The sequence below is a fragment of the Globicephala melas genome, chromosome 15 (genome assembly GCF_963455315.2).
Source record: "Globicephala melas chromosome 15, mGloMel1.2, whole genome shotgun sequence".
Classification (NCBI taxonomy): domain Eukaryota; kingdom Metazoa; phylum Chordata; class Mammalia; order Artiodactyla; family Delphinidae; genus Globicephala; species Globicephala melas.
This window is the reverse complement of record NC_083328.1, coordinates 34145046-34162340: the sequence shown is the minus strand read 5'-3', so window position 1 is coordinate 34162340 and position 17295 is coordinate 34145046. Positions and strand designations below refer to the sequence as shown.

Below are 17295 nucleotides of genomic sequence, written 5' to 3'. Positions count from 1 at the left end.
GGATAGTACGTGTCCCACAAGGTTAAAAACCATCCCTAAACTGGGCGGCCCCATTCTCCAGAGAATACACAGGACAGAGCACAGGGGCCAGACAGACTGACGTCGTTTATTAAGGGAACAAAGAGCAGGTCACACACCCCGGAACCTGGGTTGTATGGAAAGGTAAAAATACGTCTAGCAATTGAATGGAACATTCTGGAACCCAGTGGTTTCAGAGCTGCCCCACAACTTTACTAATGACTAAAGCAAACAAGGCCTCTTACTGCTCCCCTCAGCCACTATGAGACCATGGATGAGAACAGATCAGAGAGGCACATCCACCTCAGAAATCCAAAGTGGGGTAACCAAGGCCGGCCTGCATCCTGGGACACGGCCACTTGGGCCGGAACAAAGGCAACCCTGGCACTCTACCCTGGGGACTTCCTGATGGGCTGGGGGAGGCTGAAAGATGGGATCTCGGGGAAGCGTTCCCGTACCAGCCATCCATCCTACAGAACAGCCGTGGCTCTGCGAAGGTGACCCACCACCACTGTGATACTGGAAACCACCCCCCACCCCCCCGCAACAGGCTACATTTTGAAAGTGCAGCAAGGTTCGGGGGAAAGGCAGGAGACCAAGCCCAGATAAGGCTGGGGTACGTAAAGCTGCAAGAGACCATAGCCACTGAGGCTTCCCCCAAAGTGGGCAGAAAAGTGTCCCCCCAAATTCATATCCAGAATCTCAAAAGGTGACCTTACTTGGAAACAAGGTCTCTGCAGATGTAATCAGTTAAATCCAATGACTGCGTCCTTACAAGAGGAGACAACATATGGAGACACACACAGAAGAGGCTGTGGGGAGGTGGAGGCAGAGTGATGTGGCCACAAGCCCAGGTGCGCCAAGGACAGCTGGCAGCACCAGGAGCCAGGAGCGCCCTGGGACAGATCCTCCATCAGAGCTGCAGGAAGGAGGCAGCCCTGCAGACACCTTGATTTTAGACTCTGGCCTTCTGAACTGTGAGAGAATTCCTGCTGCTGTAAGCGGCCCAGCTGTGGTCCTCTGTGTGGCTGCCCCAGACCTTAATACACCGGCAGGGCCCAGCTTCTTCACTCAGCCTGGGCCCCCCAAATGTCCCACCATGTGTCCTCGTGCTGGGGCCTACGGGAGCAAACGGAGTCTGAAGATGCCTGAAGACCAGTTTCTGGCTCAGGGACAGAAATGACTCTGGCAGCTTCCTGAATCATCAGGCTCGGGCCCCTGGGGCGTCCTGGAGCCTCTGGGGTCTGTGAAGTGGCTGCTCCCCGCCATGTGTGCGCTGGTGCTTGCGGAGGTCGGTTCCCCGGCGGAAGCCCCTGCCACAGGCCGGGCAGGTGTGGGGCTTCTCGCCTGTGTGCGTCCTGCGGTGCGCGCTGAAGTGTGAGCTGTTGTTGAAGCGCTTCCCGCACTCGGTGCAGGCGTAGGGCCGCTCCCCGGTGTGTGTCCTGCGGTGGATGACTAGGCTGGAGCTCTGGCTGAAGCACTTCCCGCACTGGGTGCAGGCGTAGGGCTTCTCGCCTGTGTGCACCCGCTGGTGCGTGCTGCAGTTGGAGCGGTCGCCGAAGCGCTTCCCGCATACCTGGCACTGGTAGGGTCGCTCCCCAGTGTGCGTGCGCTGGTGCTTGGTCAAGTGGGACGTCTTACTAAAGGCCTTGCCGCACTCGGGGCACGTGTGCGGCTTCCGGACCCCAAGGGGCCGCCCTCTGTCTGGAGGCCGCTGGGGTCTGGTCAGGCCAGGCCCCTGACCCAGACCCGGGAGCGCTTGGCCCCACCGTGTTCTCACCGACGCGTCTGCCCTGGCATACTCTCCATCCTCAAACTGCCTCCCAAGCTCTGAGACAGAGAAAGCACAGTCGCTGAGGGCTCCACGGGGAGGGGGAGAGGAAGAAGGGGAGGCAGGGTGGGGCGGCCCTTGACGCAGGAAGTGCCTTCAAATTCCCCTTCCACACCCTCCGCAGGATGCCTCATTCAGAGCCTGATTCTGGGAACTAGAAACATGGCCAGACCCACAAGGCCGTGAGGTGGTACTGTGACAGTCCCATTTACACATGAGGACGCTGAGGCCCACCGACCTGACGGGGGAAGGACAGGCCCTCCCAGTGCTGGGAACTGTCCCTGCCGAGATGCTGTCCACCCCACACCCCCATGCAGCCCCCTCCTGCCTCCACACTGGCTTGTCCAGGAAGCCAAGCATGGGCTCGAGATCACATCCACCTCATCTGTACAACTGAGACAGGATGGAACCACCTCCCTGGCCTTCGCCAGGAGTATTTACAAAGGAATTGATTCTGGCAGTTCCTCCAACGGTCACACAGAGTGACCACGTGACTGAGCAATTCCACCCCAGGTGTAGGCCCAAGAGAGAGTGCCGCTGGCTAGTGACACTCAGGGCATCCTGAGGACCCCGTGCCCAGCCCCTCGTGTGGCCCTCAGGACCAGCTTCCCTATGGTGTCTGCGTGCAGTGCCATGTCCCAGCTCAAGGTGGTAGGACTCTCTTGCTGCTCGAGCCCCAAACCTTTCTTAAAGCCACCTGTCTCCCCTTGCCTTTCCTTCAGGGTGGGTGAACCTGCCTTTGTAAATGAAGTTTCATGGCCACGCCCATGTCTTTTCATACTGTCTGTGGCTGCTTTTGTGGCTGCTTTTGTGCCAGGAGAGAAGAGCTGAGGCATCACCAGGGAGACCATACAGCCCATAAAACCTGAACTATTTACTATCTGGCCCTTTTCAGAAAAAATCTACCAACCCTTGCTCTAAGCCCTTGAGCTTGAACTCCACAAACACAGTCGCCGAGGTCTAAGCCCAGGAGAGGGGAGAATCTCATCTGGGACATCCGTCTCCTCCCAGACCCCCTCACCTGAGCCAGCACTGCCAGAGACTTCCCTCAGCCCCGAGGCTGCACAAGCTGGGTCCCGCAGGCCTTGCCCTGGCCCATCCTGGGCAGTCAGACAGGGCCCAGGAGCGGGGAGTCCTGCTGATGGGGAAAGAGAAGAGAGGATGTGAGTGTGGCCGGGACAGAACACAAGACTGCAACAACCTCCTCCTCGTGAGAGCAAAGGGCATCAGGAGAACCTGTGGGAAAAACTCCATGCCTCAACAGAGGTGGGAGGCGCTCTACTTCTGTGCAGACTGCTTCCTCAGAGAGAGAGGAAGTGAGGAAAAACAGGGCCCAAGGCTCTCCCCAGCTCTGGGAGGGAAACCAGATGCCCCGAGGAGTCAGAATTTCATCACAACAGAGATGAAGTAGCCAAGAGTTACAACACACAGCAGGACAGAGCACAGAGCAGTGGGACAGCAACAGTGCACACAGCAAGCCAGTATTCGTGGCAATAGAAAGATTTCATCTTCATTTGTTCTACAGACACTTAGTTTGGAATAAATGAAGATGTAAAAGAAAGTATGTGATCATTAATTTTCTGTGCCAACCTGGCCAGGCTACAGTGTTGTTGTTTGGTTAAATACCAGTCTTTTTTTTTTGGCTGCACTGGGTCTTCGTCGCTGCGAGCGGGCTTTCTCTAGTTGCGGAGAGCAGGGGCTACTCTTCGTTGTGGTGCATGGGCTTCTCACTGCGGTGACTTCTCTTGTTGCAGAGCACGGGCTCTAGAACGCAGGCTCAGTAGTTGTGGCACACGGGCTTAATTGCTCCGCGGCATGTGGGATCTTCCCAGACCAGGGCTCAAACCTGTGTCTCCTGCATTGGCAGGCAGATTCTTAACCACTGCACCACCAGGGAAGCCCTCAATCAATTTTTTACCTTTATTTTTTGACCATGCTGCACGGCTTGTGGGATCTTAAGATTCCTGACCAGTGATTGAACCCACGCCCTCAGCAGTGAAAGCATACAGTCCTAACCATGGGACCACCAGGAAATTAATCCCCTAAATACCAGTCTAGATGTTGCTGTGGAGGTTATTTTGTAGATGTAATTAACATCTACAATCAGGTGACTGTAAGGAGAGCAGATTACCCTCCACACTGGGGGGTGGACCCCACCAAATCAGTTGAAGGCCTTAAGAGAAAACTTGAGGTTTCCTGAAGAAGGAATTCTGCCTCGAGAAGGCAGCCTAGAAATCCTGCCTGGTTTCCAGCCAACTGGCATGCTGTATGGATTTCAGACTTGCTAGCCCCCACAATCGTGAGAGCCAATTCCTTAAAATAAATATCTCTGTACACACACATCCTAAGGGTTCTTTTCCTCTGGAGAACCCCAACTGATACAAAGCAGGATCTCAACTCCTTTAAAAAACATTTCAGGGAGTGAACACGTGTCAAAAATGGTAGGACGAGCTGAGAAGGGCCAGTGTGGGGTGGTGAGGAGAGGCGTAGATAGGCAGGGCCCTGCCAAAAGCAGCTCTGTCCATGGGGGCCAAGACGGCACAAAGGCTGCACTGACACTGGACAACCGTGTGGGTAAAGGAGCGAAAGAAGGAACTCAGGACAGCTCTGGGCATCTGCCTGGGACGTGGGCAAGCAGCCACACTGCCCCCGCTGCAGATGGGCCACTGATGGGCCACTAGCAACCTTGGCAGTACAGGGCTGCCCAGCACTAGGACTCACCAGGGAATGCCCCCAGCACACTAAAGCAACCCTTGGGCACAAGGCCCACAAGTTCCTATTTTTAATATGTTGCCCGGTGATTCCTCTGGCCACTAAAGTTTGAGACCTGCTGGAGTGGCTCCTGTAGGCAGGGGGAGCCAGGGAAGGTGCTGAGCAGGGAGGTGGCCTGGGCCTCGGGTCCTGGAGGCCAGCACATACCACAGCCAGCCTGAGGGAAGCAGCCACCCTCCCTGACACTCACCCACGTCAGAGACACAACCCGGTGTCTGACAGACAACGGCCAGGGTCTCCCTGCACATACCCTCATCCTCCTGCAGCCTGCCGCAGCTGTGGTCCTGCTGAGCCAGGTCCAAGCACCCCCACTCCTCCTGGGACAGGTACACGGCCACGTCCTCCAAGGTCACTGGCACCTGCTGGAACACAGCTCACTCAGAGCCTGGTGGGCTCACCTGTCCCCTCCACTTGTGGGATGAAGGCAGGTCCTGCTTACCTCCCCTACTTCCTCCCCTCCCCAACCTTTCCCTTTCCGTATGTTGTTATCCACTCCTTCCTTCCAAGCTTGGCTCAGACACAGCTGGATCCTGCTCTTTGGGAGGACACCGTCACCACCAAGCTCTGCCCCAACTGCTGCAGGGCCAGAGACTGTGTGGACAGATGTGCTGTGTGGAACAGCTGGATCTGAGATCTCAGCCACTGGGGCCCACGTTCCTTGAGGACATGAGTTAGCATGCCCTGCCTCAGCTCAAGCCAGCCCCAGGAGCCAAATGGGGTGACCTGGAGACTTCAGGATGCCTCTAGGCCAGTGGTTCCCAAATCTAGCACCAGACTGACCTGGGAGCACGATTAACACCCAAGAAAACAATATCCAGAAAAGGCAAATCCAGAGAGACAGAAAGACTGGTGACTGCCAGGGGGCTGAGGGAGGAGGAAGGGGGAGTGACTGCTAATGGGTGTGGGGTATTTTGGGGAGGTGATGAAAACGTTCTAAAATTGATTTGATTATGGTGATGACTGCACAACTCTGTAAATATATTAAACACTGTATACTTTAAATGGGAGAATTGTATGGTAAGTGCATTATACCTTAATAAAGCTGCAATTGAAACAAACAAGCAAAGGAGACTCTGCTTCCAGGCCAGGGCTGGGGGAAAAATCTATTTTTACCCAGATGCCAGAAGATTTTAACATACAGCTGGCTTTGAAGTGACTGCCCTAACTCACCATTGAGACTCCAGGATCCTCCAGGACACACCTAATACTCAGGTGGCATCTGAGAACAGGTAGGACTTCCCAGGAGGTGAAGATCCGCCTTGGAAACCCACAGACCTGACCTCGCAAGAGAAGTGTCCCCGTAACAAGGGCACGGGACACACGGGGATGCTGCAGATCAGGAATGCCACTCACCTGGGACCAGGCTGAAAGGAAGGATGTGGCCAGTGCCGCCGTCTCCTGACACTGGGAGGCCGCTGGGCCTGGGGAAAGAGCAGAGAGTCACCCACCCGTGCACATGGCAGCGAAGGCTGGACAGGTCCAGCTGCTCCCCATCAACACTCACCCGGCCGGGAGCCTGCCCACCCCACAGGCAAACAGGCCTGACCCCTGCCACACTCCTTTCCTTTCCCTTCCCTTCCCTTCCCCAGTGCAGGGCGTCTCTTTCCTCAAGAGGGACAGCTACTCACCCGTCTTTGGCCAAAGCTGGGGGCCTCTTTTTGGTCTGTGGCTCAGCTGGGCTGGGGGCTGCTGGCTGGAGTGCTGAGGCCCTTCCTCCAGAGACAGCTCTCCTGGCTGGGCCTCCACCTGGCATTTTAAGAACCACTCCCCTGTCCCGTGGGCCAGTGCGTCATCAGGGACTACCTCCGGATCCTGCATACAGATGGAGATCTGCCCACTAGCTCCCAGAAGGTCGGGAGGAAACCCACAGGGTTCCCCATGCCTCCTGTCTCGGGCACCCCGGCCACCCTGTTCCCAGGCTCTGTCTTACCACTGGGCCACCTCGTCGTGTCTGATGGCCTCTGCGACCCTCCAAGCACCCACCTCCAGCCAGACCCCAGGGAAAAGGCACGTGACCCAGGAAGAGGTCAGGCTCCCAACCTGGGGAAAGGGAGGCCTGCTCCACTCTTGAGACTCTATGGTCTCTCCCCATCACACTGTGTTGCTGTCACCGTCACACTGTCACCCTTCCTTCCTTAGTGCTCCTGAAAAACCTGGGCCAGAAGGGCCCCAAATCAGGTCTCATTTCGGAAGCCTGAGTTACTGCACTTGCTACATTTTTTGAAATCATCTACAGACCCTCTGGAATTATCTATTTCCTAATTCCAGTGAAGGTGAATCAGATAAACTTAGTCTCAGAGTTTACTGACATCTGTAACAGTACTAAGGACAAGATACATCTCCAGGGAACTGAAACCAGCACCAGGGACCCTGTCTCAGGCTCAAAATTCCACACCTCTGAGAGGAGACAGTCCCTGGAGGTTACAGGGTGCCCAGTGACAGAGCAAAACCATGACGGGAACCCCAAACACCAAGGCTGGCAGGGCTGAGAAGGGCTCCTGGGTTCTTGTTGGCCACCACGAAGGCAGGATGTGCTTAATGCACTCAACTCACCTTATGGTCAAGTTTTTTGGGTTTTTGAAATTTTTTTTTTGGGCGGGGGGAGTTGGGGGGGTCTATCCTGCCGGATGCAAAAGAACAGCACTGTGTGGCCAATGACACTGCCACAGGGAGAAAGGTGACCTGCAGAATTTGCCAAATATCTAATCAGGAGGAATTAATCTGACCCAAGCAGGAGAAATCTGTAAGAGGCTTCGCACTCCCCAGATCTGGTTAGAAGGAATTGAGTTGGTCTAGGGTGGCACTCTCTGTAGAATGAATGAAGTGTCCCATATCTGCACTGTCCTTGTCCAGGGAGTAGCCACTGGCCATGTGTGATGACTGAGCCTTTGGAATGTGGTCAGTGTGACTTAAGAACTACATTTTAAATTTTATTTAATTTTAATTAAAACAAACACACATGGCTAGTAGCTACTGTATTGAATGGCGCAGCCCCAGAGAGTTTGAGAAACACCTAGGGGCTCTAACCAGGGCACCCACCAGCACCTGGTCTTTCTTCCCAGTGTTCCTCCTTCTTTGGGGATCTCTTCAACTCCCAAGGCCCTGCCTTTGAAGGTCTCCAGCCTCTCTCCCATTAAAACCTGTGTCTGGCCTACGTTGGGATGGCGTTAACAAACCAATCCACATAGCTTAGAAAGGGCTGGTGGGGCTATAATGGTTAATCAAGGGGTAGACACACGTCGGCCAACGTTGAGAAACACTCTGCAGTTGCCTTCTTCAATTCAGTGTCTGGCCAGCACCAGGTACTCCCAATGACCAAGGCTGGCCACGGCTCCAGAGCCCAAGGAAATCTACGAACACAGACCTCAGCAGCAGGGCCCCGTTTTCTCACCTCAGGGCTAAAATGCCCCCCACCTCACCCGCTGCCTTTGTCTCCTGGGCTCCCGCTGCAGCCCTTCCACGAGGACTACGGCCTCCTCACCGCTCTCTGGCTGCTGCTCCCGCACCCGGGCCTGGATCTCCCCTGGAAGCACCGTCAGGAACTGCTCCAGCACCAGCAGCTCCAGGATCTGCTCCTTGGTGCGCAGCTCAGGGCGCAGCCAGCGGCAGCAGAGCTCCCAGAGGCGGCTCAGGGCCTCCCGAGGTCCGGCCACCTCCTGGTAGCAGAAAAGACGGAAGAGCTGGCGGAAGGTCTCAGGGCTAGGGTCTTCAATCTCCAGGGAGGGCTCCTCTTCCCAGCAGCAGTCCTCTTCCACCTTCACGATCAGGATCTCATCCTGCTCCAGGGGTGGCGGGTGCTGGAAGCCGGGAGAGGTCGCCATTGCTCCTGGTGAGCCTTGTTCCTTCTCTGGCCTGGACCTCACACCTGTCTCTCTCTATACCTCTGGCCAGACACTGGGGAAGATGTTTTCAGGGCTCTGTGGAGAGACAATAAAGTCATCTAGGGTGCAGCACTGGGGCTGGATAAGCGTCTGCAACCCATAAGCCCCTGCCCTGTCCCCAAGGCCAACTTGCCCTCACCGGCAGAAAGAAACGGTTAAAGTAAATCAAACTGTCTTTGCTACTAACCCTCTAATTCCCAGAAGTACTTAATCTCTGGGCCTCAGTTCCTCACGTGAAAGAAAAAATGGTGATACCACCTACACTCAGGTTGCTGAGAGGACAAAACGGGACGTTTGAAAATAGTTTATTTTAGCACAGTGCCTGGAACGCGGTTAGAGTTCTACAAACGCTGAGTTTTCAATATTACAGTTGGCCATTTTTGGATGAGGTCCGTTTGGAAATATGATGAGAACCAGAGCCCCCTCTGCCCAGGAGGAGGCAGATTCTGTCCCAATCTGACCCCTGATTTCGGGCTTCGGAAGCCTGAAACCCATCCGCGGGCCCCACCGAATGGATGGTCACCAAGGCCTCTCCAACTCCAGGGTCTTGGGAAGGTCAGGATTCCCCGGCTGGGCTGCTTTCCCGTCTCGTCCGCTCAGCTGGAGGGAGAGCGGTGACCGAGGCCGGGCACAAACTAGGCTCCGGCACAAACTAGACCGAGGCCGGGCACAAACTAAGCTCGAGCTGGGACCCTGCGCCCGCGCCCACACTTACCGGCAGCGCTGAGACCCGTGGGGGGGCTTGGGGCAGGCCCGGAGCAGCGGGCTGGGACGGGAGCGGGAGAGCGGGCGTGGAAGGCTCGGCGGGCCAGAAGCGAGGACCAAAACCCTTAGCAGGCCGACCCGGGACAGTCGGCGACGACCACTGGCTGAGCCGGCGTCGAGCTGGAGGACGAGGCCTTGTGGGCGTCCCACGGGAAGCATTGTGGGTAATGTAGTCTTCGCACCTTTGGCCGGCTGTGGAGAGTGAGAATGGGTCTGGGTGGGCGGGTCCACGGGAGCCATTGTGGGTAACTACTCACATTGTGGGTCCTCTTACCACTGGTTGAACCGACTGTCAGGCATAGAAACGAGATACGTAGCGAGTCCGCGAGATGCACTGTGGGTAACGTAGTCATCCCCTGGCTGAGCCGCGGCCTCTCGTAGATGGGTCCTGGGAGGTGTTGCGGGAGGTTGTTCCTCCAACTTCAGTGCGCATGCGCGAGGCTTCGCAGTTTCTGGGCCATTCTCCCTGCTTGTCTTCCATCCACCTTGCCAGGCCTGAGGAGCTCCACAGTGGAGGGGACCCTGGAAATTTACTTTTTTACATACATAGTACTGTGTATATGCCAGGCTCTGTTCTAAGCGATTTGCAATTATTAAATCAGTTCATCTTTGAAACAAAGGAAGTACTATTATCCCTATTTTATAGGTGAGGAAACCGAGGTGCAGAGAGGTTCAGTGACCTGCCCAAGGTCACAAACACTCAGTAAGTGCAGAACTGGGGTGAGGTTGGAACCCAGGTGTCTGTCTTGGTCCAGCTCCTTAATTTTAGAGACTGGAAAATGAAGACTCACAAAGTTCTTGCTGGGTACATCTTCGTGATCAATTGCTTATTTCTTCATTTGTTAATTTGATCAACAAATATGTATTTATTGGGCTCTGCTTTGTGCCAAGTAGGCACGATGAGCAGGAGGTGAACTGGACAGTCAGTCCTTGGTGTCCCTGTGGAGCCTGGGGGAGGGAGGTGTAGGCAGGTAGGGAGGTATGAGCAGGAAGAGGATCATGGTGAGAGCTGTGTGCCTAGCAGTGAGAGCTCCATAAACATCATCACTGACTAACAACCAGACAACCCTTGAGTTTTTCAGCTTTGGCATCCTCAGGTCTAGCACCTCAATCAACCCTCCCACCGGCTTCTTTCTTTCCTTCCATTTCTGCTCTCCATTCTCTCTCGCGTTCCACTTTTCCCCCTATATCCAATATCCAGTTTTTCTTGTGAGCACATAGGCAGAACAAGAAACTGGGCTGCTCACCACTGATTTCTGGACACACACACACACACACACACACACACACACACACGGTGGAAGGCAGGACCTTTTAAAGGGAAGATGCCAGATTTCAGGACAGCCTTGTGGTGGGGCTTGAGGAAAGGCAGGACCACATATGCCTCATTTTCGCCTTATAATCTTGGGCTGCTGTGCAATGCTGTGAAATCTCTCCTTGGAACCTGTGTTTTGGGTCCATTATTAAATTTTAGACAGACAAGAGGATACATCAGTTAACGGGTCAGGAGAGCCGGGATCTTAGAGGGAACAAAGGTGCAGAGCCATTCAGAGCACTGGCACTCAAGCCAAACACAAGAAGCCTGCCATTCCATCAGCCTCAGGAGGAGGGCGTGGAAAGGGGTAATTTGAAGAAGTCACAGGTGGGTGTGTAGTGGGGGAGGAAGAAGACAGATAGACAAAAGTGGAAGAGGGAAAAGGAGGAAAACAGAAGAGACACTCTTGGCTCCGTCTGGAGGGGCAGCATTTTCAAAGCTGCCGCACAACTTCCTGTTTCTGTCTGCCTCCTGGTTAGCGGTGGGGCCCTGGCCTTGCATCTCTTATCATCTCCTCGGGGCCAGATATACACAAGTTAGCAAGTCCATGAAGTGACCTGACTAACCTAGGCCTGACTAACGTAGTCCTGGCCCTCTCCTCTCTGGGCAGTTTTCAGTGAGTAGAGCCAACAGAGATTTAAAGGTTAAACTACTTTGCCCAGGATTTCTTTCTTAATCCTATCTTGAGGGGGACACGCATTCAGCCCATAACCAGCATACACCAGGATGAATTTGGGCCTACCCTGGTGTACACCCAAACCAGTGCTTCAGATCCACCACTTACTAACTGGGTAAGCCTTACCTTTGCCTCGTCTGTAAAATGGGGATTGTCATAGCTCCAACTTCTGAGAGCTGACAGACAGGCTTCGATGACGTTATGTTTGTAAAGGACCTATGATGATGTCTAGCACGCAACAGATGCTCCATAAACATCAGCTCATGACCTGTAACCACACTGGGATGAAGTCTGCAGGCCTCAAGATTTGTGGATCTTGGATGCCTGGGCCCGTGGAGTTCTTGTAAGAGGTCCACAACTCATTCAGGCGCCAAGCATTGTTTACAGTATGAATTAAAAGTATTTACAGTTATATATATATATATATAATCACATTCCACTGTTTATTCTTATAAATGTAGCTTGTTTTCATAGCGTTTATGGAGTTTACAAAAGTTTGAGTTAAAATGGCAGCCTTACACTCACAGAAGCTGGCAAACAACTGAGAGGCACACATAGATCCTCCTCTGAAGACAGAGGGGAAGATGATCTCCAGGCTGATGGTACATAATCCATAATCACTACTGGGTGTTGGTTCAGCTCACAGTTACTCTTCTACTTAATTATGGCTGGGAGGAGATGGTCTACCATCAAGCACTTTACAAGTGTGGGTCATCGTTGGTAGCAATTTCCCAAAGTCCAAATGACTGAGAACCAACAATTCAGTACAAGTCAAACAGTTTAGCTAATTCGACTAAATTATCTAGAAGAGTCATCAGTGAGCTACAGTTTTCAAAACCTGATATGTAATGGGTGTTTTTCACACTTTTTCTAAGGCATTTGCGAGCTAACAATAAAAGCTAATGTTTTTTAAGTACTTCCTAAGTCCACGGTGCTTGTGTTTTTACTGTGCTACTTAAATCCTCACAATGACTATTGTGTAGATATCATTATTATGCATGTTTTAGATGAATAAACTGAGGCTCACAGAGGGGCAGAGCCCTGCCCAAGGCCACACACTTAGGAAAGTAGAAGAGCCAAGACAGACTTGGGCAAGTACGCCCCAGAGCCTGCTGCTCAGACCACTCCCCTAAAGGCAAACTTGAATGCCAGCCAGGTAATCAGAGCTCTGTCTTGGAGTAAATATCCAAACTGTATCTCAGAAGACTCTGGTCCTGTCCCAAGATTCTCCTTTGAGGTGACCAACCAGGGCCCCTCTGGTTTTCTCGGCACAATAGGCAGATCTGCTTGGCATATAGTAGATGCTCAGTAAATATTTGCTGAACGACTGAATAAATAGTGGGGTGTAATTTGTTCTTCAGACACTGAACTCTGCTGCTCAACCTTATCACAAACTTGATTCTGACAATAATATAAATGGGGTTTAATAGTACCTATTTCCCAGAGGATACTTACTACAATTAAATGACACAGCACATTAAAATACTTTGCTCTAGGGTGAAACATAGGAGCACTCAGTAAACAGTAGTCATTTTGTTTTGTTTTTTATGGAAAATTAGTGTATTTGAATCATCTCAGAAGAGTAGAGAAAGTTTCACACTAGCAGATTTCGGCTTTTAGCACCTTTGAAAAGAAACATTCAAAGTTAAGACAAGTGGCAGGATAGGCTCCTGACTACCTTCAGTGATGATTCCTCTGACTTAGGGTGTGCAGGTCATAGAACAGTGTGGTTATTTGGTTTTTTTTCTCTACATTTTGAGAGCGTCACAAAAACACACTTAAAGAGAATGAGACAGGTGATCACTGACTAGATGGCTGGTGGTTAGAAGATGGAAGAGAAATGTTGGGACAAAAGGAGAACGATCACAGGCTAGACGAGGCGGTCAAATAGAAAGCCCGAAGGTGCTGACAATACAGTACATGGTCTTGTTCTCCCATCGCACAGTGCAGCTCCCATCAGTAGAGCTCTCCAGAAGCAGGAACTTGCTGTGTGCAATCCTGCTCCGTTCTTCTGCATGATTACACAGGTCACAATGTATTTAAATGGTTTCCCCAGCTTGGTGAGTTGGCTTAAGCTTTGCTCCACTACATTTGTGGTCCACTGATTCACTTTGCTATGCTGATAGGCGTTGCCACCAATGGCACTTTCTATGAAGTGAGCAACATTTCCTTTTACAATGTTGCTCACTTCAACAACAAAAGCAGTCTCCTCAGTAGCCTGTTAGTCTTCCATCTTTCCTTCGGCGCCTCGCCTCTGCCTCCCTCTGTTATTATTTTCATCAACAGAAAGGATGAAGGGTAAGAGGGCTTGCTGTGCAATGCTGTGAAATCTCTCCTTGTAGTCTGCCTGTATTTTGGTTCCATTATTAAATTTTAGACAAGAGGATACATCAATTAACAGGGAGGCAGGAGATAGCCATTGTTTACACCTCGAACCACCCAGCATTTGAAACTTTATCTGTCTTTTCCCTGCAGCCAGCAAGTTAAATGAGAAGTAGATGGGTAGGACTTCCCTGGTGGCACAGTGGTTAAGAATCCGCCTGCCAATGCAGGGGACACAGGTTCAATTCCCTGGTCCTGGAAGATCCCATATGTCTCAGAGCAACTAAGCCCTTGTGCCACAACTACTGAGCCCACGTGCTGCAACTACTGAAGCCCATGCACCTAGAGCCCATGCTCCACAACAAGAGAAGCCACCACAATGAGAAGCCTGCGCACCGCAATGAAGAGTAGCCCCTGCTTGCCACAACTAGAGAAAGCCCACGTGCAGCAACGAAGACCCAACGCAGCCAAAAAATAAATCTTTAAAAAAAAAAAAGAAGCAGATGGGTAAGAACAGGTGTGCAAAACATGATGATTCCTTTGAGGGAGAGTTGCCTGTAGGATGAAGGCATCACAGAGAAAGCCTGGAGTGTGGAGGAAGAAGGGGAATCAAGGCCCACCAGGCATGCTCAGAAATCCTTACCCTTGGGGATGACGTATGCTAAACTCCCCTGCTCGCGGTCGGCCCAGATGTGGCTCAGAATAGGGTGAAGATTCACACCCTTCTCTTGGAAAAAACACATAGTGTCATAGTCTGCTCAGGCTGCTGTAAAAGAACATCACAAACTGGGCACTTATCCAACAGACATTTATTTCTCATGCTTCTGGAGGCAGGAAGTCCAAGATCAAGGTGCCAGCAGATTCGGTTCCTGGTGAAGACTGTCTTCCTGGCTCATAGATGGTGCCTTCTCTGTCCTCACTTGGTGGAAAGAGACAGTGATGCCTTTCTTCCTTTAATCTTAGTTACCTCCTATAGACCCTGTCTCCAGATATAGTCACGTTGGGGGTTAGGGCTTCAACATGAGTTCTGCGGGGACACAGTTCAGTCCATAGCACACAGCCAGACCCACAAACACCACCAGTCCCTGGAACGGCAAAAGATTCCCCTCAGACCACCACCCACACCTGCTCAAACACCCACAAGGGCCGGGAGGGAAGGCAAGACTGGGCTTTTGACACAGATGTGCATTTGTGCACCAAACATTCTGGAATATTCTTGTTTTCCGCAAAGACATGGGCTCTCTCCCATTTTTCTTAAAACACATGTCCCTCTTGCTCTTTCTTCTCTATTACCATGTGTGAGAGTGATGTAAATGTGGGGAATTTCTCTCTACAAGAGACACAACAGTGCCGTCGTGACAGGTGGAGCAGGTGCAAGGCCTCAGTGTCAAGGCCATGGGAAGCAGTGGGGTATGCAGGCCCCACAGTGCCTGCCAATCTGATCACTCCCCAGAAGCCAGATATCTGGATGTTTAAGTGAAAATTCCCAGTTTTGAATGTAGACTCAAACTGGGTTTAAATCTTGTGTGACATAAAACAAACCCACCGACACGTTTCTGGGCTGTGTCTGGCACAAACAAGGATGTACAGGCAGACCTCGTTTTATTGCACTTCACTTTATTGAGCTTTGCAGATATTGCATTTTTTACACATTGAAGGTTTGTGGCCACCCTGCATTGTCAGGTGATAGCATATTTTAGCAATAAAGTTTTTGTTTTGCGGTACACGGGCCCCTCACTGCTGTGGCCTCTCCCGTTGCGGAGCACAGGCTCCGGACGCGCAGGCTCAGCGGCCGTGGCTCACGGGCCCAGCCACTCCGCGGCATGTGGGATTTTCCCGGACCGGGGCACGAACCCGTGTCCCCTGCATCGGCAGGCGGACTCTCAACCACTGCGCCACCAGGGAAGCCCCAAAGGCTTTCTTAAAAGGGGAGGATGCCAGAGCTAAGAGAAGAGAAATAGAGGTAAAATGTCCAGCTTCCTCCAAGAAATCTGCTGTGGGCTGAAGCCAACCACACAGAGGAGAGCCAGCCTGTGAGAGACAGAGACAGACACACAGAGAGAGGCACAGCTGAGGAATGGGCTTCTTTCACCACTTTTAAAGAAAAAAATTATTCATGGCACTTGGTAGGGACCACTGAGGTTACTGAGTCCAAGTTTGTACTGCTTGTTGAACAACAGGCCAATAAATCAAGAGACGAGTTGTTGGGGCAAGGAACAGCGACTTTATTCAGAAAGCTGGCAGACTGAGAAGATGGTGGACTCGGGTCCCAAAGAACCATCTTGCCTGAGTTAGAATTCAGACTTCTTTTTATATCAAAAGGAGAGGGAGTAAAGTCAAAATTTCCTGGTTCTGGCTAGCCTCCGGAGAGGATGTGTTAATTTCTTTCAGTCATTCACAGGTGGGTCTGGTGAGGAATGTTTCCTGTGAGCTAAACAAAGGTATTTTAGCTTAATGCTAATTACCTGGGAGGCAGGATTCCTAGAGATGGGCCATTATGGATAATTTAAGCTTATAGGCATCATCCCTTTAGTGATTAACCTGTAATAGAATATAAAGGTTCTTGCCTGTTATACTGCAGTGGGATTTTGCAGTGAAGACAGATCAGGTTCAACTCTGAATACAACAAGGAAAGATGGGAACTTATAGCCAAGGTGCAGGGTTCAGGGGAGGCATTGGAAAATTAACAAAAGGAAGCATCAGGGTAAGAGGGGTTTCTTGCTTTAGGAAGGCCAGGGTGATCAGACATCAATCACCTGGGGAATGCGGGAGGATGAGGAACCCAATTGGGGTGGGGGCAGGTGGTTCTGGCTAAACTGGCTACAAGTGAACAATGCAGAGATGAACATGGAAGCCCAAAAGTCAGGGCCTAGTTGAGAAGAGAGTTCAAAGGAGCCTGAATAGAGTCTGGTCGAGAAAAGAATCTTTGCCACCACTTCCAGGGTAAGCCGGCTCCCTATCCCTGACAGAGAAGAGTGCTCTGGAGAAGCAGGAAGTGCCCTTTGGGGGTTCCAAAGGCAGAAGTTGTCCACAATAAGACTGCAAAAGAGAGGCCAAGTGCCTTTGCCTACCCTCTGCCTGGGAGATAAAGGCCTCCCATGTCAAGGCCTAGTCCTCCCTCCTCAAAACCCCGACAACTTCTAACCCCAGTTCCTTGTCCTGCCTTCTTCTTCCTGATCAATAATGGCCATCAATTTCTGATCACCAGACAATACGCATGCGCACTCCGTTTGTTCTTAATTTAGTATGGCCAGAGGTACTATATCTTTACAGGCTAAAAAAAAAAAAACCCTGAATCTCTGAGAGTTTTAGGTATTGAACCCACGGGCGGTCATATGGCTAGGAAGTGACAGCAATGGGATTGGAACACAATTTTTTTAAAAAATAAATTTATTTATTTATTTTTGGCTGCTTTGGGTCTTTGCTGCTGCGCGCGGGCTTTCTCTAGTTACGGCGAGCAGGGGCTACTCTTCGGTGCAGTGCGTGGGCTTCTCATTGCAGTGGCTTCTCTTACTGCGGAGCTCGGGCTCCAGGCACTCGGGCTTCAGTAGTTGTAGCTCACGGGCTCTAGAGCGCAGGCTCAGTAGTTGTGCCGCACGGGCTTAATCGCTCCGCGGCATGTGGGATCTTCCCGGACCAGGGATCAAACCCGTGTCCCCTGCAATGGCTGGCGGATTCTTAACCACTGCGCCATCAGAGAAGTCCCTGGAACACA

General features: G+C 51.9%; 1 protein-coding gene and 1 pseudogene across 4 annotated transcripts; both read right to left on the bottom strand.

Moving 5' to 3' along the window:
* Positions 1 to 90: 90 nt before the first annotated feature.
* ZNF500 (zinc finger protein 500) lies at positions 91 to 9357 on the bottom strand. 4 transcript variants are annotated; one of them, XM_030883850.2, is made up of 7 exons: positions 9218 to 9357; positions 8041 to 8538; positions 6250 to 6433; positions 5975 to 6042; positions 4872 to 4983; positions 2871 to 2987; positions 91 to 1848 (listed from the first exon to the last, which is right to left on the bottom strand). In XM_030883850.2, exons 2-7 carry the CDS (start codon positions 8440 to 8442, stop codon positions 1223 to 1225), a joined length of 1509 nt encoding a protein of 502 aa, XP_030739710.1. In that variant the 5' UTR covers positions 8443 to 8538; positions 9218 to 9357; the 3' UTR covers positions 91 to 1222. The 4 variants fall into 4 exon arrangements, with proteins under 4 accessions (XP_030739710.1, XP_030739712.1, XP_030739711.1 ...); XM_030883852.2 differs by having other exon boundaries at positions 2871 to 2984; XM_030883851.2 differs by having other exon boundaries at positions 4872 to 4980.
* A 3784-nt stretch (positions 9358 to 13141) lies between these two features.
* Positions 13142 to 13491, bottom strand: LOC115867568 (dynein light chain Tctex-type 1 pseudogene; annotated as a pseudogene).
* Between the last annotated feature and the right edge of the window lie 3804 nt (positions 13492 to 17295).

Coding starts and splice junctions, on each gene's coding strand:
- ZNF500 (XM_030883850.2), bottom strand. CDS start 8,442: ATGGCGACCTCTCCCGGCTTCCAGCACCCGCCACCCCTGGAGCAGGAT. Junction 6,043..6,249: donor CCAGCTTTGGCCAAAGACGG/GTGAGTAGCTGT, acceptor CTCTTTCCCCAG/GCCCAGCGGCCTCCCAGTGT. Junction 1,849..2,870: donor CTCTGGCAGTGCTGGCTCAG/GTGAGGGGGTCT, acceptor TCTCTGTCTCAG/AGCTTGGGAGGCAGTTTGAG.